Below are 23,028 nucleotides of genomic sequence, written 5' to 3' on the forward strand. Positions count from 1 at the left end.
TTTCTTTGGTATGGTCCAGACAATCACAGGAGTAATAGCTTGGTCAATTGGGAAGACATTTGTAGACCTTTCAAAGAAGGAGGCTTGGGATTGGAAAACATCTCTGCTTGGAATTTAACCGTAATCTCTAGATATGCTTGGATGATTGCCTTTAACAAAAACATGCTATGGAGCAGATGGGTGAAACACCACCTTGTCAAAAACGAGAACTTCTAGACTCTCAAAATTCCAAGGGAAGAGTCATGAAGCTGGAGGAAAATTCTTAAAGGTAGGAAGTTAGCCTTAGACAACACATTACACTTGATCAGCAATGGAAGACCTACTTCTTTGTGGGTGACCCTTGACACCCATCATGGATTTTAAATTTTGATTTTCTTAAAGAACTAGCCCACGATTCGCTAGTTGGTCCTAAAGCAATGGTTTCAGCCATTATTAGAAATGATAGCTAGAGCATTCCTATGAGGAGGGAGTCCTATTTGTCTGATATTTCTTCCCTCCTTGGTTAAATTCCCATCATTGATGGAATTTCGGATCAAGTGATTTGGAAGGGCAATGCAAATGTCTTATACTCGGTTAGTTCAGCGGTGAAACATTTGTCTTCCCATTCTAGTCAACCTATTTGGGAGCACATGGTTTGGAACAACAGCAGCATTCCTAGACAGAATTTTATAACATGGCTTTCCCTCAAAGGTAAATTAAAACCTTGAAAAAACTCAAGTCTTGGGGCTTAACTGTTGATGCGACTTGCTGACTTTGTAGAACCCATGAAGAAAACACCAACCACATTCTTAATGGATGCCAATATGCGAAATGAATATGAACCGAAATTCTTAAGAAGTGCTTGGTGAGTAGAATTGTTGGAGAGTGGACTTATGAGGTAGAATGGGCTGTCATAAGCTTTAAATGAGGTGCTCCTATCTAAATAATTAAAAAGGTAGTCTTTTATGCATTTATTTACCACATATGGAGGGAAAGATGCAATAGGATCTAAGAAGGCAGATTCAATGAACCGGATCAAGTGCTTCGGAAAATTGTTGAAGATGTTAAAATTAAATTTGAGGACACCTTGACCGAGGTAGAAGACTCTGACCACAACAGATCTTTCTTGCATGCTTGGGGTACTAACACCATTTTTGTTCACAAGCCAAGTACCTTCTGCTCTTTGTTGAAATCAAATCAGGGAGTGTATGCCCTTAACATTGATGGTTCGTATTTGAAAACTAGAGGAGGCTCTAGGGTGGTCTTTCGAGACAAAGATGGTGAGATTGTGGCGACAGTAGCTAGGTGTGAAGACCCAAAATCGATTATATACCATGATATGCAAGGTATTCTTTATGGGTTAAAGCTCACAAGATCCAAAAGATTTTCTAAAATCCTAGTTCAATCGGACTTCATTATAGCTGTTAAGATTTTAATTGGCAAATGAAACACCCCTTAGTACGTCTAGCACTTGGTTGTGTCGATTAAGAGCTTATTGGCCGGCTTCGACGCTATAAGTTTCATGCATGCATTTAGAGAAGCCAATAAGGTGACTGACTACCTTGCTTATTTTCTTTTCTCTTCGGGTTGTTCAAAGATCGCTTGTGGATCTTCGCCTTCTCTTTTTTCTAAAAGAGACTGTCTTTTCCTGAGGTTGTAGCTGGTCTGGGTCTGCCTTAGTCCTGTTGACCTTTCCACAAAAAAAAAAAGCTCTACACATCACAAAATCAGTCTCATTGGTGATTTCTACCCGTCAAATTTGATCAATTTTCATCGTGGCTGAAATGTGAAAAATCCATTTCTAGACATGGGCCTGGCTGGCCCATTATTAATATCTCAAATCCAATGACCAAATATATCCATGGCAGTGTGACCCCAAAAATTAGTTTGCCACGTGGCTAATTTTGGTGTGTGTGGGTCATTGGAGTTCAACGAACCTTATTGGGGCTACCACTTAGCACATAAGTGTTTTAATTGACAAAGTTTCCAACTGGGGTTGTTTAGTGGGCTAGGATTGCAGGATAGAAGTAAATAGCTGGGTTCATAAAGCCCAGCCCATGTTTTGTCTGTTTCCAACATGGGCTATGTAAGAAGCATTTTACAGTAGGGTGGAACGAGGCCTGTCCCAACTTGATTTTAAAATTATGTATCCAAGTAGCGTTGTCAATGGGCCAGACCATAAACAATCCCATGATAATTGGGCCTCAATATATTATCTCTAGACCGAACCACGTAATGGTCAGAGACAAATAAAAATCATTGATGTCCAATTCCATTCATGAAAAAATCTACCACAATAATTTTTTGTAAACCATTTTTGATGGGGTTAGAAGCTTCAGAATGGGCTGATTTTTTGTGAGGATGATCTCTATAGTGAGAAGATCATCATCACCAAAACTCAGCCCATTCTGAAACTTTTAACCCCAATTTACAAGTTGAAATATCGTGGACCGTCAATTTGTTAAACCACTTTTGATGAGGTTAAACGTTTCAGAATGAGATGATTTTTGGTGAGGATGATTTCTATGGTGAGGAGATCATCCTCACCAAAAATCCATTCCGAAACTTCTAACTCATATAAGACAAAAATCAATTTCATAGATTTTATCACAATTATATTGTCCCATGAACTGTCCCCAATATTTTACATTATTTTACATTTAGTAAAGCCTATTTAAATCTTACTAAGGGTCTTAAGCTCACATCTTGGCACCCAAAAACATGATCCGATGTCATAGGCTAGCAAAGAATGAAATTCTAAGAATTTTGAATTTTTTTATTATTTTTCACCGTTAAATTTTAATTTTAAGTTTTGAGAGCTCGGTAGTCATCCATTTTCAACACCTTGGATTAAGCTACAAAAATATTTTTTACAAAAAATAAATAATTTTGGATATGAGTTTTTCTATGAAATCTAGAAAGATGTTGTGTTCGATTGTCGATGTGGTAATCCATGTGGGCTTAACAACCCTTAGTTAAGATTTGATGTTTTCCATTTTTTAATATTAAAATAACTAGTCTTGTAGGCTCTCTCCATGTAGAGAGTGGAACCCCACTCTTTATTTTAACGTTTACTTTTAAAGAGTTTCTTGGAGAAAAAATTTCACTTTTCACTTTTTAAAATAAAGAGGCAATAGACTTTAAAGAGTTTGTTGGAGTCGTTCTAAGTTATTTATGATGGGAAATGAATGTGTCAAACGTTGCCTAATTGCATTGTTGACTGATTGACCTTTCTTTTTGTTTATTGGTCTAATTGATCTTTCTTCGAATGATAATAGAAATTTAAATTAAAGTAATAAGATAAATTTAAATAACAATTTTTATATTTAAAAATGTATTTAATAAAGGATAATAGTAATCAATTTACATATAGATGCCTAAGACCATGCCTCAAGAAGCAAAGCTCTTGAGTTTGAACCTCTCTTAGGGGTCACACTCAAGAATTTATCCTAAAAATGACTTGGTGCATGTGGGGGAAAGGGATTGGATGTGGCTCGAGAATTTGTCGGGTGGTCTAAGAGGCTTGGATACCTCGGTTTATAAAAAATCAATTTATATATTGTAATTAATAATGACATTTGAATAATTATTAAATAGATTTAAAAATAGTTAAGGGAAAATTATAAAATAGATTTTTTTAAATAAGGAAGAATGATAAGTATCGTAAACTTGGGCTCAAGCTCATAGCTCAACTACCCTCAATTGATATTCAAAGGATTTTTTTCAAAAGATTTGATGTTATAAAACAGCGAGATCGAGTGAACGAGTCATATATTGTAGAGACACGATTTAATTCATTCTCACTTCTGGTGACTTAATCATAGATGCATATATTCTCACCAGTGTCTATGTGTAATTATTTTGGTTGACGCAATCCCACAGTAGATCGAGTTGAGAAAAAATAACCAGCAAGAAATCAAGAAGATTGAGTTTAACAATCTTGGACTTGGAAAAGAGAACTTCCAAATCTCCTTACATGTATTTCTTCCAAGACTGACCTGATATATCAAATGTTAAAATCCAAAAGGTGATTATAGCTCTCTATAATAAGTAAAATATGATAGAACTAAGCAAAACGTGATCTAACAATTAAAGACACCGCAACTAAATTTTGACATGTGTTAGTCGTGTGCATAAGAGCTTCCACAAAACTTTGGAAAAAATAATAATAAATTTCAAATATGATGTAAGTGAGATATAGTAATATAGTATGACCTAACAAAAGATTTTCAAATACTATATAAGCATAACTAAATAACTTAAAAGAGGTGCAATTTTCTTAGAAATACCTTGTTACTCTGTCAAAATTAAAATTGACTTTATTGTCGAAGTGTAAAAAATCAAAGATTTGAAACTAAAAGAAAATCGATGAATGTTGGAAGAAGATGAACACCCGATAAGATGAATCCGAGGCTTATTGAATTGGTCTCAATTTGATGATATCTAATCTAGACCTTATCCATTGACAACCCTAATGTTTGCAAAAAAAAAATAAAAAAAGAAGGAATGATAAAAATTAGTATAAAAAAATTCAATAAAAAGTTCATGTTTCAAATAAAATATTCTTAAATGATAAAAATAAAAAAATAAAAAAAAGAAGAATAAAAGGTGGGATGAAAGGAGACCAAATCCCTTTGGGAAGATTTCTATTCCTAAAGTTACCAAGCATAGTACATGTTCACTTTTTGGCTGGCTTAATTAAAAACTCAAAAAATACCTTTACGCCAACACGCATGCAATTGACATTATCAAATGCCTTGTAGTTGATGCCACATATTAATGCTATGGAAAAGTACCGTTAAATAATTGGGTCCAGATTAGGGTTTTAAATCTCATCTCAGACTAAGACGACTCGTCTGATACGTCTCAGTAGCATCCACCAATGAGTCGGATTGACAAGTTAAATGTATTGGGCAAGATTTGAAACCACGGTTCATTTTTCTTATTGGTGAATGAGATGACTCAAACGTATCGAAAAACTCATTTGAGACGATTCGGTCTCATTCATAAATGAGATGAGACATCAAAACGAGTTTTTAAAATATGGTCCAAATTGGATTGGACTCGATATGGATCCCTTACTAGATTTGGATATTGAAATTAAGATCAAAATCTGATGAAATAGCCAACCGACTAAGGTTTGGAATTTGGATCGAATAAAAGATTTAATCGTTCATACCTTAAATTTGTATTTGTTTTTTTTTAAGCCAGACTTGAACCCATGACCTCAAAGTTGCCTTATAAACTGTCAAACCAACTGAGCTATGGGTTGTACTCATATAGATGTTATGTTGAATGATCAAAGTGTTGAGAAAATCGTTCATATCTTGGAGACCATCATTTATAAAAATTTAATCCATTTTGGCATTTGTAATCTCATCAACAATTAGTTTGAATTGAAAAATCTTATTGTTCATTTAAATCATTATTTATATTAACTGTTTAGAAAATATTTCTCTCTAGTAATGTATAAGGTATCTCCGAGGGGTTGGTTCAATAGCAATTTCGAATCGATAAGCAGTTAATGTCCATAGGTCATGAGTTCGATACCCAATATGAGCATTAATTCCTTAGGGATTAATTGTGAGAGCACACCCTCACGTACCTGGTGCGTGTGATGTGTGAGTGTTGCACGTGCCTCGAGACCATGATTTCTAGACTCGACAAAGCTCAAATACAAGCCCAATCCACTGTCTAGTATTGACAACGAGATTAACTATAACTTTATTGTTTGGTTTCCTGTGAGAAGTCACCTTAGAATTGTTGTGAACTTCACTTTTAGTACTTTGTTAATTTAGATTATGCTTGGATTGGGCATGATTCATTGTGCGTCTGAATTGTTCAACATGAAATCAATACAGGTACAATCAGTGAAAGTAAGAAAATAATTTTGAGGATGATAGTGAAATCCAACCCACTAAAAGAGATAAAAACGTGTCTCACACTTTTTGAAAAAAAATCAGTAAATATCCTTTTTAGCTTAGCTTAAATCCATCTCTGATTATTATATAAGATATTAAGTGATGTGGAAAACTCTATAACCTTTAGCACTTTAAACCCTTCAAATATGACCAACTTGCTTTGACTCCTAACATCTCTATTTCCTACAGTGGTAAGAGCGGAGGGAGTACATACTCCCCCCACATGTTAATCTAAATAAATTTATATAAATAAAAATATCAGTAAATATCTCTTTGAATTTAACTTAAATCTAATATCTCATTATTATATAAGATATAAAGTGATGTAAAACCTCTATAACCTTTACGACTTTAAACCCTCATAATATAATAACACATGGTGTGCTTCGACTCCTAATATCTCTCCTCCCTATAGTAGGAGGAGTAGAGGGAGTACGTATTCTCTACATCTTAATTTGATTAAATTTATATAAATAAAAATATTAATAAATATCTTTTTGGACTTAACTTAAATCTAATCTCTTATTATTATATACAATATTAAGTGATGTGAAAATTCTATAACTTTTGGCACTTTAATCCCTAATAATATAACAACAGTCTAACGTGCTTCAACACCTAATATCTCTCTTCCCTTTAATAGGAGGAGTGGAGGGACTACGTACTCCAATATCTTAATTTGAATAAATTTATATTAATTAAAAATATCAATAAATATCTTTTTGAGATTAACTTAAATCTAATCGCTCGCTATTATATATGATATTAAGTGATGTGACAACTCTATAACCTTTGGCCCTTTAAACCCTTGTAATATAGCAATGGTCTGACATGCTTCGACTCCTAATATCTTTTTCCTCCTTATTGTAAGAGGAGCAGAGGGAGTACATACTCTCTACATCTTAATTTGAATAAATTTATATAAATAAAAATGCCAAATGAATATCTTTTTGAGCTTAACTTAAATCTAATCTCACATTATTATATACGATATTAAGTAATGTGAAAATTCTATAACCTTTTGCACTTTAAACCCTCGTAATATAACAACGGCCTAGCGTGCTTCCACTCCTAATATCTCTCCTCCCTATAGTAGGAAGAGTGGAGGGAGTACGTACTCCCACATCTTAATTTGAATAAAGTTATATAAATAAAACTATTAGTAAATATCTTTTTGAGCTTAGCCAAAATCTAATCTTTCATTATTATATAAGATATTAAGTGATGTGAGAACTCTATAACCTTTGGCACTTTAAATCCTAATAATTTAACAACAATATGACGTGCTTCGACACCTAATATCTCTCTTCCCTATAATTGGAGGAGTGGAGGGACTACCTACTCCAACATCTTAATTTGAATAGATTTATATAAATAAAAATATCAATTAATATCTTTTTGAGCTTAACTTAAATCTAATCACTCATTGTTATATAAGTTATTAAGTGATGTGAAAACTCTATGACCTTTGGCACTTTAAACCCTTGTAATATAACAACGATCTGACGTGCTTCAACTCCTAATATCTTTCCTCACTATAGTAGGAGGAGCAGAGGGAGTACATACTTTCTACATCTTGATATGAATAAATTTATATAAATAAAAATATCAAAAAAATATCTTTTTGAGCTTAGCTTAAATCTAATATCACATTATTATATACGATATTAAGTGTTGTGAAAACTCTATAACCTTTTGCACTTTAAACCCTCGTAATATAACAACGGCCTCGCGTGCTTCCACTCCTAGTATCTCTCATCCCTATGGTAGGAAGAGTGGACGGAGTACGTACTCCCACATCTTAATTTGAATAAATTTATATAAATAAAAATATCAATAAATATTGTTGATACATGATTTTTGATTTCTAAGGATCACCTTTACGAGGGTTTGAAATCGCCACCATTCCTTTTTGTAAAAGGGTGTGACTGATCACTCATAATGTAAAGGTGTCGTTTAGTGACTCTCGTACAAATAAGATATCAATCCACCTAAGATCTTAGTAAGTGATTTGGTTAAAGAGAAGGGAAGGTGTTAGGCACCCTCTCTCTCTCCATCAAATGATGATAATCTCAAAAGAAACTTAATCGTTTGAACAACATAAAAAAAACTAATGATCGAATGATAGACAATTTGTACCATTATCCTTAGGGGATTCACTATCGATCTGGATCATCAAGATCATTTTATGGAAGGAGATGATCCTCATCAAGATCATACCTTAAGAATGTACTTTTTGAAGAGTTTTGGCTTGTGGTCATGATCCAATTCCCATGATATGAGAAATGTCACATTTTCGATTGCCTTAAAATAATTATTGAGGGATTTAAATCAATTTTCTTTTTTTCATTAAGAATGGTCTATATTTTCGATCAAACCGAAGTCTAATCTACCGGAGGTAAGGGAAGGGGAGCATTATATCTTAGAGGCTTGTTAAAATAAATAAATAAATAAAACGGAAAGGGAGATAGAGAGGGTAGAGAAAGGGAAGGTGCAATGCTTATGCTTAACCCTACCTTGAGGCTTAGGCTTTCCTATTCTTTCTCTTTTTTTAATCTTCTTCTTTTTCTTCTTCTTCTTCTTAGATCCTTAATAAGATTGTGAGGGTAGATATTTTATAATAGATGAAGTGAAAGGAGAAGAGAAGAGTTGAGTTGAGATTTTTTTTTTGTCTTTTTTAAGGCTTGATAGCATGTCCATTTTGAAATGTAAATGGGGTATCTAAAGGTATTAAGGGTTATTTTTAGATATAAGATGGGGTGAAAAAGTAAAAAAGTGAAAAATGACATGAGGTTTGAAGGTGAGGGATGTAAAATTTAAGGTTAAAATGAGGATATTTGTAGAAGGGGAGGTAAGTGGGTAATTTTTTATTCAAATTGATTGGATTTCTCAACCCATTTGGGTCGAGTGTTAGGTAGGGTGAATGGGTGTGGTGTTTGGTTAAGAGAATTGGGTTGAGTGTTAGGTGGGATGAGGGGGTGTGATGTTTGGTTAAGAGAAGGGGTTGTGTAAGGGATTAGGTGGTTAAATTTTAAGAGAGTGAAAAATGTGGTGACCTGTGTTCAAAATGTATGGAGATTGGGTATTTAGATAAGTTGATTGGGGAGAAGGAGTGTGGGGATGGCTTGTGAGGATGAGTTTAAAGAGAATGATGAGAAAATGGTGTAGGTTGTGATGTGGGTAAGTGGTTTTGTTAAAGAAATGTGATGAGGCTATGTAGTTGAATGAGGGAGGTGTGTTGAGGTGGTGACATGTGTCCCATTTGATGATTAAGTATTGATTGGTTGATGTGAGTAATGATTTATGGATTATGGATTATGGATATGGACATGGATATGAGTTTTGGGTTTGGGCTTGATTGTGTTGGATTTTTGTCTTGATGAGTGCTTAGGTTTTAAAATTGACTTGGGTTTAGGGTTTGGGTTGGAGTGGGTTGCATGGGGTTAGTGTTAGGTTGCGTTAAGACGTGGGCTAGGGTTATGTTTGTTTTAGAGTGAGGTTAAAATAAGATTTAGTGGGTTGAAGATTGGTGGGCCTTAGGTGGGCTTAGGATATTTTTGAGTTCGAAATTGGAGTGGTGAGAGATGGAGAAGGTAAGGGGCTTGTGAGGCCTTATTGTGGGTCCATGAGATCCTTAGAAGTCTTAGAATCTTTTGATTTGATCAAAATATCGAATTTCGACGATTTGAACTTTTTAGGCTCGTTGACGGATTTTCCTAGAAAACTGCTTTTTTAGGTCGTTTCGAGTAGGGATCCGTTCAAATTGGGGTATCTACAAATAACCTTTTTAGCTTAGCTTAATCTAATCTCTCATTATTATATATGATATTAAGTGATATGAAAACTCTATAACCTTTGGCACTTTAAACCCTAATAATATAACAACGGTTCGATATGCCTCGACACCTAATATCTCTCCTCCCTATAATAGGAGGAGTAGAGGGACTACATACTCGAACATATTAATTTGAATAAGTTTATATAAATAAAAATATTGATAAATATCTTTTTGAGCTTAACTTAAATCTAATCTCTCATTATTATATTAAGTGATGTGAAAACTCATAACCTTTGGCACTTTAAACCCTCATAATATAACAACGGTCTAGCGTGCTTTGACTCCTAATATCTCTCCTCCCTATAGTAGGAGGAGTGGAGGGACTACATACTCCAACATCTTAATTTAAATAAATTTATATAAATAAAAATATCAATAAATATCTTTTTGAACTTAGCTTAAATCTAATCTCTCATTATTATTATATACGATATTAAGCGATGTGAAAACTCTAAAACCTTTACCACTTTAAACCCTCATAATATAACAATGGTTTGACGTGCTTTGACTCCTAATATCTCTCCTCCCTATAATGGGAGTAGTGGAGGGGATACGTACTCCCACATCTTAATTTGAATAAATTTATATAAATAATTAATTATACCTACATCTTTAGTAAAGTGTCCTTATATTGTATATTTTAGTTTCTAATAATAATTGTTTATGATGAAGACTGTGGCTAGCCTCAAATCAATATTAGTAAAATTTCCAACTCTTGGCATTTTATATTTGATGAGATTTGTTTACATCTAATGGATATTATTGTTTTAATTTGGTACCACTAATTGATGCAAGTGGGCCGAGTTGCACTAGATCGCGATCTATCAAATTGCAAAGGTAGGGCCCACAATTTGATTCCTTCGTGAATCAAACAATAGCCAGGATTCGTTGGGGACCATTTTGCCAAGGAATTAAGATCGAATGGTTGTCCTATATAGAGGGATTGTGGATCTATATCCCATAAAGAACAATTTTTTTTTCCAATTGTGGTTATAATGTGAAAAGTTATTAACTTAGACATTAAATAAATCAATATAGAATCATACACAATGCAATGGTTGTGAGTGGCTTGGGTTGATCTATTCCATCCAATAAAAATCGGATTGAACCCTTGTCCAATCATTTTTTTTTATTATCAAATTTCGATATTAAAATCCAAATCCCATCAAATATAATTTACATAATTTATCACATTTTATCGGACCATAGATTGGTTATTGGATTTGATCTTTATTGGAACCCAAATCCTTGATCCAAACTTGAAGTTATCAAATCAAAATGAATCGGATCATCGAATGTAGTGCTGATCTTGTTTCAAGGATTTAGTGACTCGGCATGACTCACTTACTATACCAACTAGTTGACAGATGCCAATATCGACTGAGAAATCCTTTTAAGATTTTAAAGAGTTAAATCGTGACTCTACCAAGTGATGTCATTTCAACGTAATCTGATATGATAGGTTCGACTCATTGGCTTCATCAACAAAAAGAAAAAAAAAAAAAAACAACTCGTTTGAGTCATGTTTATGTATCAGAAGAGAAGATTCCGAGCTGACTCATCTTTGTAAAGATACACATAGTAAGATTTGGTGGTAATTCACTGAGAAGCGTTTGGAGGCATAAAGAGAGCCAAACAATTTTCAAAATATGGGTTAGAAGCTTCGAAATAGGCTGATTTTTTTATGAGGATACACATAGTAAGATTTGGTGATAATTCACCAAGAAGCATTCGGAGGCATGAAGTGAGCCAAACAGTTTTCAAAATATGAGTTAGAAGTTTCAAAATAGGCTGATTTTTTGTGAGAGATCATCCTCATCAAAAATTAGCTCATTCCGAAACTTCTAACCCTAGTTTACAAGTTGAAAATTTGTGGGTCATTTGATTGTTGAACTTTTTAACCCATGTTTGGCACAATGTTTGGATTATGAGTGGCAGTTGGTTGGAGTTGGAGTTGGTGGAGTTCATTCTAACTCTTTAAATAAAATCTAGTGCTTGGTTTCATGCAAGAATGTAGTCAATGAATTGTTCGCATTTGACTGAGATCCGATATGACTCCTCTGTTATTTGGAAATATTGTCATAGTCAATAAAATTCAATTAAATCAACTGGGTTTTATATATTTTGATAAAATAATTAGTTTTTGATAATTTAAATATTTATTATCTTAAATAAATAAGATTTTGTGATGAAACATATTCTAATCTAGGACTTAAAATGGGTTGGGTTCAAGCTGGATATGAGTATATCCATATCTATATCCAAATCAAACTCGGATCTTATTTAGCTAAAATCATATTTAAATCATATTGATTACACTAAATCCGGATTTGGATCTGCCTGGCCAAATTACTTGATTCTAGTTGAATAATTTTGTATTGTTCAATAGTTTTTTTTGTTATCTCTTTTCTATTTGTTATATTATTCTATTTTATTATTATAATTTATTTATTTTCTAAGAATTTATGTTATATTAAAGTAGTAGATAAAAGATATTTTGAAAAGTATATATATATATATATATATAGTAGTGTTCTTTTGACAAAATCCTAGACAATATTCTAAATAAAGTTTTGTCTTATATAGCTAAAAAGTTTCAGTATTGATTGATTTTTTGTGAGAATGATCTATATAATCAGTAGATCATCCTCACAAAAAATTAGTCAATTCTGAAACTTCTAACCCCATGAAAAGTGATTACAAATTAACAATAAAAATTAACCGTTCATGATTCTTTATCTTATAAACTAGGGTTAGAAATTTCAGAATTTGCTGATTTTTTGTGAAGATGATTTTCTCATTATAGAGATCATCCTCACAAAAAATCAGTCCATTATAAAATTTTTAACCTATATAAGATAATACACATATGAAGCATATACTGCATATTTTCTTATTTATCGAATTTTAGATCAGATTCTTACAATTCAAAATCGAATAGAACTCAAATTTTTATCGTATTCCGAATTACTAACAAAGGGTGAGAATTGTAACTCCTTTAAAAATGAGAGTTGAAGACTTTTTTGAAATTGCAATTCTATAAAATTAGTGAATCAACCAATTAAAAATTTAAGCTGGGAGTAGGATTCCCAACTCCCACCTAACTACCATTTTCTAACACACCCATAGTGAGCTGAGTGGAGGCTTTAAACGATTCTTGACTTGTGACACCATGGTTTCTATTCTCGTGACACGTTTTAAAAGCCCACTTAAATCTTGACTCGACTCATAGCTATCCTTTCCATGTCACCAACACAAAGAAACTATCAAGTTTCCTTTATAGAACTGTGGGTCCCAAGCAGTAAAAAAGGCAATATATTTGAACTCATTGTACCACGTTGCATTATTTTATAGGTGAAAAGTGAGTTAGATAGATATGTACCAATATAATAACGGACTTAGTGGAGATCCCAAGTGATGAAAAATCGATAGGATAAAAGTTATAATTGTATTAATTTTAATTTTAAGGCATCCTTGATCTTTTGTATATTCTTAAATTATTAATCTATATTTCACATATATATAATTTTAAATCTCAAAAAGCTAGACAAAACCTTTATTTGTCACCTCTATATATTAAAGCCCTCCCCCTCCTCATCCCTCCTCATCACACCACACCACAATCACAGCCTCAACCTCGACCTCGACCAGGACCAAGACCATCACCATGTCGTCTTCTAATACTTCCCCACACTTTTCCCAAGCTTTCCACACAAGAAGACTACTGCTACACACTCCTCTTTACCATTTATCAGGTGGGGCAGCACCACCTAGTGAAAGTGATCATAATTCGACTAAGCCCAACACAGAGGAGTACAACTTCGATGCAAATGTAGTGCTGATCCTTTCTATCCTTTTATGTGCATTAATTTGTGCATTAGGATTAAATTCGATCGTTAGATGTGTACTGAAGTGCTCGAATCGACAAGCCTCAGCTTCCGGTGTAACCACAACTCGACTGCCCAACACAGGAATTAAGAAGAAAGCTCTCAAGATGTTCCCTACGTTAATCTACTCGACCGAGTTGAAGGTACCAGGCTTGAACAATGAGTGCATCATTTGTCTTTCTGAATTTGCTATAGGTGAATGTCTAAGGTTCTTGCCCAAGTGCAACCATGGGTTCCACATCCAATGCATCGACAAATGGCTCGGGTCACACTCGTCGTGTCCGACTTGTAGACATTGCTTGATTGACACATGTCATCAAAAGATTATTGGTTGTAACCAAGTTAGTTCATCCGACACACTAACACCATTGGAAGGTATCATTGTACCACTAGAACCCGAAGGTTTGATACATAGTTATCGAGAGGTTTGTTAGTTGTTGATAAATCATTTATTAGTATCTTGTATCTTAAGTTTAGGATTTAAGAACTTCAATACTATGGCTTCTCCTCCAAATATTTTCGAATCGATTCAATATCATTTGATAAAAATCACAAAATCCAATTTATTAAACAATAAATATTTAATTTCCTAATATCATTTAATTATATATATATATATATATATATATATATATATATATATATATATATATATATATATATATATATAAGGGGGCACAAATTTATCCATATTTGTGAAGACTTGCAATAGAAAGGTCAAGGTTCAAGCAAGTCAACGGCCCGAGTTTAAAAATCAGGCCCACTCCCTGTTACCTGGTCTCACCCAATTTTCCCAACAAAAAAATGCATAAAATTTTAAAATGTAAATTTATGATTATTATTTTGTATAATTTAATAAATGGGAGAATTATCCAAGATACGATTAATAAATAATGGAAAAGTAAAAGGAAAAAAAAAATTGAAAATCTGTAATGTGATCTTCTAGAATCAATGGAAGCTGACAGTGTAATGCACTTAGCATCTTCAAATCAAATCAATTCAAGGGTCCATGATACACATTTTAGAGAAACAATTCCTTGTTTCCTACTTCACCATAATTTGATGGTACCGACAATGAGCACCGTTGGATATGTTGATCATCAAAGGGTCAACATCTGATGCAAAAGTGCCAATTATCTCCAAGTACCAAGCCATGAAAGCAATATAAAAATATAAAATAGCGCTATAGTTATTCAAAGTGGGCACTAAAGAATGAATGTTTGAAATTATCTACAAATATTTTAATTGAGATTGTGTGGATTTTTCTCCTGACAGAAATGATGTGTTGAAACAAGATTTTAAAATTTGCCCGAATCATGCTAAACAAGATGTTCACAACTAATACAGATTGCTGTTATAAAAAAAAAAATTGTGCTAAGCTGATGAACCAATGGCATGGTGCCATGTGTATTGAAAAAGCAAACAAACTCGAACCCATTTAAAACGCCCAGAAATTTTTCTACTAACCTATCACTGTTTAATACATGTGGTATCATACCATTCATGGTTAAAACTCTATTTCACATCTCGTCCATGCATTTTTCGATTAGTTTGAGAAGGAGAAGTCTCGTTTAACAATGAGAAAAATGAATATGAGATTTTAAATCTCGTCTGATACATCGACTTGTCCGTCCGTCTCATCCATACCTGATAGCAAGACGACTCGGGCGATGCATCTGTCTTGAATGAGTTTTGAAACCATGATGCCATTGGTTCATCAGATTAGCGCAAATTTTTTTAAACAGCAAATCCCTGTTCTATAATTTAAGCATTGTCGACATCTTCAATTACTATCATTTGCAACAATTAAATCAAGTACCACTTTCATTTACAACAAGAAAAGGCGTAAGTTCAAAATTGTGGACAAAGGGGGAAAAAACCCTAAAGAAAGTCGATGAAAGTATTAAAGCAGTGAAAGTAGATATGAAAAACATTACTAATCATTTACAGGAAGAAAATAGGTGCAGATTGAAAGATGTAGAGAAAAAAAAAAAGGGCAGAAGAAAGTGAAAGCTGATATGAACAAACTTGCAATTGAGAGGAGAGATTTAAGCTACTTCTTAAAATTAGTCATCAAATTGATCAAAATTTGATTTTTTATTTATTTATTTTTACTTTCTTCAAATTTCAATAAGCCAAATGACTCTACTAGACCAATTCTTCTCTGCAAATCCCAAAGATTTGGGGTCGGTTCAACGAATCTTGCTCTTTCACTCTCTCCAAAGCCATATCTTGAATTTATGAAAAACAGGGGTCATTTCATTTTTTTGTAACACCAACTCAAAATGGTTCACAATTTTCAACAAACTCATGGAAACCATGGAAAGCCCACAAAGATGACACTCTTAAAACGCTCTTTTATTGGATAAACTTTTCATTGTTCAAAAAATGTGTTGGTGAGGAACACAACCACAAAAGACAAAACCATGGTAAGTTTGGGGTACATGAGCCATTTTCAGAAGTAGTTATTAAATGTTGATAAATAAATAAAGGAGAACATTTTCTGACCCCACAAAAACTCACTCCTAGCTACTTCAGTTTCTCGAAAAGCTTTGGTGCAACCTGTAGGTCAAAATAGCAGTCTCAGAAAAGCCACAAAGATTTCTATAAATCTCTGATATTTTTATCAATGATGATGAAAAGAAGACTTACACATTTGTCAATGCAAGACCAGTAATCAAAGTACTGCCCCGTGCAATGTTTGTGCCCAGATTCATCGCCTTGGATTCTCTTAACACATGCCTGCAATAATCGAGAGATGAGATAGATTCAGTTCAATAACATAAATAGAAATACAAACTTTCCCAACCATACAATAATCAATAACATGAGTTTCACATCCATCATAACATTCCTATTCTAAGAAAAAGTTAACCTCTCTAAATTCAAGAATGTACTCAGTGCTATCTGTTTTCCAGGGGACGACTGAGAATATTATGCAAGTGGGGGAAATGACATGAATGCGAAAGCAGTGTTTTTAATGCGTGCAAGGCATACGTATCGAGATACGCCTCAGGACATCAGGCATGCCACAGAACCAGAGGTATCCAAAAGGTATAGCTTCAGTGTGAGGCGTGACTACAAACACACCTCACACGTTAGTTTTCCATTATTTGATGATGTTGACCTCGCCCCTTTCTTTCCTCTTCTCCTCTGTTTCTTTGTTGTTGCCAACATGGAACATAACTAGAGCATTCAGAAATACATTTGAGTATAAAATGGTCATATATGTAAATAAAAATTACTGAATTTGTAGTATTTAGAATTATGTAGAAAAAATTAACAAGAAACAATATCTAATTATATTTTTGCAATAAATAAAAATAGTTACCTACACAGAAGCTTTCAGTTATTCAAATATAAAATATTTATTTGTTGATAAAATCTTAAATAAAAATAATTCACATTTTGTTTGTATATTAGTCATATATTGTATATTAATACTAATGTAGGGGATTAAAATTTCGAATTCAATTATGAGGATTTGAAATTTGAATATATATTGTGGCCACCTAATTTTCCCATCTTCAATACTAACTATGTCTTTACATATAAAAAAGTAAAAGGAAGACTAAAAAAATTGATTGAGGGAAGTGAGAGAATTGAAGAAAAAAATGTATGGCTTTAAAAAGAAGTGATGATGTTCAAACAAAAATGATAGTTCATCATTAATCACTAAATATAGGATTAATGTACCTCAATCCACACTCAAAATCCATGGAAGACAAAAATTACTAACACACAATGCCCAAAAAACATATTCAAGGTAAAATATGAAATAAGGTATTTTATGTTTAATATATTTTCACATTTCAAAGTTAGAACACATAATGGCATTCAGAACAAATTCACACTGTGGAATACAGTTCCTGTTTTAGGCAACACGTGCTCTATATGCACCTTTTAAATGGATCAGATAGAATTTGCAAGACCCCCCAAAAAAGTAAGAAAAAACAAATGTTACAATCACAAGCAATCCAAAATAAGAATAATACTTGCATAAGATAGACAAGGCAGAGCTTGCTACAAAAAAAAGAGAGTCGTGCTGGAGTGACCTCAAGATTGGAATCACATCACACATCTTGACGTGAAAGTGCATAGAAACCATAAATGCTTTTTCACTCGTATCTCAAGGAAAAGCATCTATGGTTCCCATACACTTTCACGTCAGGATGTGCAATGTGAGGACCAATCTTGAGGTCACTTCAGCATTATTCTAAAAAAAAAATCAGGTTGATACAAAAAAAGACTAATATTTACATCAGAGGAGGCAAGGAAATAGGCAGATCATCAAACCAAGCAATCCAACGTCAGTCCAAAATCCCAGATTTAGGAGGCCGTAATTCAAAAGTTGCAATTAAAAATCCAAATTCTATTGCAGGCCTAAAAATTTTCTGAAATAACTAGAAGAAAGATTGGAAAAAAAAAATTGGAACATGAGATGATCAGGATTGCCCAGTCCTAGCAATTCACTCCATCCAATAGGTGGACTACAATTCAGATAAACAGGGTCGATCCAGCATGTGATACATGTGTAGGAAATATCCTAAAATGTAGCCCAACTCATACTTTACATGTAGTTACCAGTCAACCATATTGAGTTTGAAACATTAAGACAAGTAAAAAAAATCTGGAAAGGATGCTACAGAAGAAAGAGAAAACAATTTAAGGGATATTTTCAATTTCGGGCTGGTCAAAATCGTCACCTAAATCAAGATTTAATACTTTGTGTCTCACCTTCACAGTCTCAATGCATGCAACTTTAAAGGAAACTTCAGTTTAATTGGACTTGCAGATTCGGCACCACCTATCCAACATTCATGGTGTTTGAGCTGTGCAATTTACGCAATTTGTTTTTGGTTGCTTAATTTATGATGGTTCAAACACCATGAATCTTGGTATAAACACTGTTGAAACCTGATCGAGAGCAACTGATTATTTCACAAAATAAATTATAGGAAGACATTCAAGCATTAGGAACATTCGAAGTGGTGATTCCCAAAATAAATTAAAGAAAGACAAGCAAGCGCAGGGAACATTTTGAACTGGTGATACATACATAGAAAACATTTATAAATTCAATAGGCAGTAAATTACCTGATATTCAAGTAAAGGTTTCACACACTTTGGCTTGCAAGATTCCTCGAGATACTTTTTTGGATCAACAAGTTCCTCATCCGCCCTAAATTGGGAAAAGAGGGAATGTACACCATTCAAAGATGAGAAGAAAGATAGACAGAATGACATATATGACCAGAATAGAAACATACTAGGTATTTGTGATCGCTCACATTAAAGGAAAGGGAATGAACAGAAGGAACGTGAAATTCGCAACCAAATAGCACTCCATGATTTTGGCATTAAAAACTAGGCAGAGAATATTAAATTGAAGCTTGTTGTATTACAGGCCCAATAGAAGAAAAAAATTAAAAATTCTTAGATTCCCATTTCAAGATAATAATCGTAGAGGTTTTGGAAGATTAGTGAACCCAGTGGAGTCTAGCACTTAGTGGTAATCTCTATGAGTAAAGGGGAAGCAATAAAATAATCTTACCTGTCAAAAAAAATAAAATAATCTTTCAAAAACAGAAATGAATGAGAATGAAATACCAATATACGGAAACTTATCCATGTCAGTTCAGGTATTGACAATGACAAATCTACAGGTCACTTCATAACAAAGAAAAAGAATACTACATTCCAAATGAGCTAAAGAAACTTCTCACTCATTAACTTCCGATCAGTCACTATTTGTGTCATCCAAATATCACTACAATTCAATTAATTCCCTCATGTTCAGTCGATGTCTCAAACACCCTTCAACATTACATAGAATAACAATAGCCTACAAGAAACAGATGACTCCAATAGTTGATGTGAACTATGAATAATCCCATACATCCAGTTGATGTCTCAAACTATACTTGATGTGAACTATGCAATGAAACCCTCAAAACGAAAAGATCTTCAGAGCATACAGTGCAGGCCATGTACAAGGAAACAAGGATGCCACTAGTGTAAACAAGTTTTGAATTGCTCAGATTGAGTAAGCATAGAGGGAAAACCTAAGGTAGAAGGCTCTTGCCACACAGACATTACACTTGAAAGCCAAGCAATTGGATCCTACGAAGAAACTAGTGTAAATATTATAGTAACGGAGCCTTCATTTCTAGTGGAGTTGTAACTTCCATTCACCGTCTCGTTTATAGTTTTTTAAAGCAGATAAAAAAAAAATCAACATCCATGTTTGTGAAACATTCGAATAATAAATGTAGTAAGATAGCAAGACTTCAGTAATAAAGCATTAAAGCCGTCCTCATTTCAAAGTGTCACCCCACCTAAGGTAACTTCACAGCTGTCAATTAGTAAAGCTTTCCACACAAAATAGTGAGTGCAAATATACTTTTGAAGCATGACAACATAAAGGCTTAATCAAACAATAATTAAACGATAGCCAATTATAACCATGGCAAAATTGATAAATAAATTAAAAAGTAATACCGACATGGCAAATGAAGGTGGAATATCACCAATCAACGCAAATGGTTTGTTGGTTCGGCCTGCATGCAGAAAACCATTTTTTTTTACAAAATAGAGTAACTAAATATATTAATCCAAAAAAATAACATTACCATAAAAACCCATCTTGTTGCATGCTTTATAAGAAGAAGAACGCTAACAGATAGCCCTACTTTCCCTTTGTGTAGGACACATATCTATGCAACGGTATATTTTACACCACATGCGGACACACACATACGGACACTTGAAACAAAGGGGGTGATACCAACAACAACAAAAAAAGTCACCAAAAATAGAGGGGAAAATTACTAAAAAAGGGTTAAGTTTTTAATTAATTATATAAAAAAAAAATACTTTTTTAGAAATTGCAAAAATCAAGGTAACATGCTGGACTGTCCAGCATTTTGCTCTTTCCAACATCTCCTAAGTCAGTTTGTGTGCATTATAGAAAAACACTTCCCTTACCAAATTAGTAAGATTTGATATCTTACAAAGAGTCATTGAACTCGGGTGGATTACGAAATTGGAAATCCAACACCACATCCCTCTAGATCTCATTAAAAAACTCAGATCTAAAAAATAAATTTCTAAGAAATAATGTATTGTGAGCTTGATCCAAGGTTTTGAAAATGGACGGCTACTAAACTCCCACTCAACTCTCAAATTTAAAGCAAAATATAATAATAATAATAATAATAATTAAAAAAAAAAAATCAGAGAATTTTTTCCTCTACATCCTTGTGGCATTGGATCTTCTTTTTTGGATGCCACAAGGTGAACTCAATGACCTTTAGTAAGATTTGAAATCTTACTAAGCGAGTAAGGCTAGTCTTACACTTCCTATTACTCAAATCTGAAAAGAATCCTAAAACACTGGACAGTTTAGCGTGTTAAATCATTTTCGATAATTTCTTTAAAAATATTATTTTTTAATAATTAATTAAAATTTCAACCTTTTTTTAGTAATTTTCCCAAAATCTAATTCATTCTGATTTTTGTAATAGGGATACTAATGCTATGTTTGGATTGAGAGAAATGGAGAGAAGAGAAGAGAACATTAATGAGTTTCTCTCCATTTCTTTTGTTTGGATTGTTAAGTGGGGAGAGCACAGAAAAGAATTGGAGAGAAGAGGAGAGAAAAAAATGTTAATTTTCTCTCTCCAAATGGAGAGAAGAGGAGAGAAATGGAGAGAAACCCTTATAAAATATTTTAAAATTCCAACTCATCCCCTAAATCTCTTTTATGATATTTTAAAATTCCAAAGTTGTCCCAAGTTCTCTCCTCTCAATCCAAACATGGTGGAGAGAAATAGAGTTTCATAGCCTAACACTGCCAGTGCCCAATTTCCCACTTTCTAGAACATGTCTATATGGAACGTAATTTTATAATTTGAAGGGCCGATCAACACCTTCAAATGCACCTATGTAAATCACCTAAAACATGCCAAAAAACGGGTCGAATAATATTCATCTTTTAGGCAACTATAGCCAATAATCCTATTTATATAAATAAATTAACCTATTGTGCATAATCAATATAACCACAGCTAGATCCACAATGTAGAACTCCTAGCAAAATCAATCACAAATTGTCTACCAAACAAAACATATTAAGATGCTCTTTCAAATATGATATTTTATAAGTTTTTTTCTCAGAAATTAAAGTGTTTCTCATCAAACCCTGAAAAACTGAAGTAAAGCAAACACTTGTAAAAATTCCTCAGATTTTTTACTTTTTTTTTTTTTTTCCTAGAATCAAACATTTATATAAAATCTCCACTTTCTCAGAGAAAAAACACTACTCTAATAATCGAATTAAAAGAGACATAAAAAATCGATCAGAAATCCACTCTCGATAACAGGAGACGAATGTTTTACAGATTACCAAACCCTAATTTGTAGATCAGACATCGAAACACATAAATTTCAGTTTAATTATAAGATCGATCTCAATGGAGAAAAAAAAATGCAGATATTTGAACAAAGAAATCGAAGAGAACTCATACCTTTGTGAGAGAAGAAGAGATCGATAGTTGTGGTTTGCGACACTCGGAGGAGAATAACAGAGTTCCAGAAACCTCGCCTAAGAGCTCTAACGTACGCCTGATTTGCTTATTGCTTAAAATACGCCTCCTACGAAGAATCTAGATTATGGTTCTTTCGAGGCGGATCCTAGTTTGGACCGGACATCCGGTTTGGACCGGGCAGAAAGAGACACGAGAGAGAGTTTTGCTGCAGAAAAATGATAAAGAGAAATGTTAAATTGACGCCGTTTTTGGCCAACGCCCCATGCGCCTATGACGTCTTGGCTCAAAGCCCAACAAACGTGGCGCAATGACATCCGTTATAGAGAGAGCTTCTCTCTTCCCCGCTGCCCACATATTTATCATTTTAAATTTCAAATTTTAAAAAGAGTTGATGGAACCACATTGATTAGCACATTAACAATCTAATAATATAATCTTTTAAATTTCATAAAAATATTCATATTCCAAACAAATAAATTAAAAAAATATATTATTTTGCGAACTTGATCTAAGATGTTAAAAATGGATAGCGCACCCAAATTTAAAAATAAAATTCAACAGTGAAAAACAATTATTTTTTTAATTTATTTTTTTTAAGTTCATATAATTTTGTCCTCTACAACTCTATTTCATCAAATCATGTTCTTGAATGTCACATGATTATCAAATCAGAAAGTTTGTTTTTTTTTCATTATGGGTGGGAGAGAGAAAACAACGTTAAAGGCATTGGCCAAAAATAACTGTGTTTAACTTCACTCAATGATAAATTAACTCCCCACGTGACTGTGCATAGAATCATAGTTTTCCTTGAGATACAAAATTACACATTTATGGGGATGTGCAATTGTGTATCA

General features: G+C 33.3%; 1 protein-coding gene and 1 pseudogene across 1 annotated transcript; one reads left to right on the plus strand and one right to left on the minus strand.

Moving 5' to 3' along the window:
* Positions 1-13,324: 13,324 nt before the first annotated feature.
* On the plus strand, positions 13,325-14,151 carry LOC147404108 (RING-H2 finger protein ATL78 pseudogene; annotated as a pseudogene).
* A 1,811-nt stretch (positions 14,152-15,962) lies between these two features.
* On the minus strand, positions 15,963-22,283 carry LOC147404109 (cytochrome b-c1 complex subunit 6-1, mitochondrial). Its single transcript, XM_086439957.1, has 5 exons — positions 22,154-22,283; positions 20,131-20,185; positions 18,723-18,807; positions 16,278-16,367; positions 15,963-16,187 (listed from the first exon to the last, which is right to left on the minus strand). Coding segments are annotated over exons 2-5 (210 nt in total). The 5' UTR covers positions 20,133-20,185; positions 22,154-22,283; the 3' UTR covers positions 15,963-16,154.
* Positions 22,284-23,028: the final 745 nt, after the last annotated feature.

The sequence above is a fragment of the Akebia trifoliata genome, chromosome 4, assembly GCF_017979445.1.
Source record: "Akebia trifoliata isolate Shusen 1 chromosome 4, ASM1797944v1, whole genome shotgun sequence".
In the NCBI taxonomy this organism is placed as follows: Eukaryota; Viridiplantae; Streptophyta; class Magnoliopsida; order Ranunculales; family Lardizabalaceae; genus Akebia; species Akebia trifoliata.

Excerpts from the sequence above, each read along its gene's own strand:
- LOC147404109 (XM_086439957.1), bottom strand. Across the intron at positions 16,368-18,722 it reads AACCTTTACTTGAATATCAG|GCATGTGTTAAGAGAATCCA; the intron begins GTAATTTACTGC and ends CGATTATTGCAG. Across the intron at positions 16,188-16,277 it reads GGTCTTGCATTGACAAATGT|GTTGCACCAAAGCTTTTCGA; the intron begins GTAAGTCTTCTT and ends TTTGACCTACAG.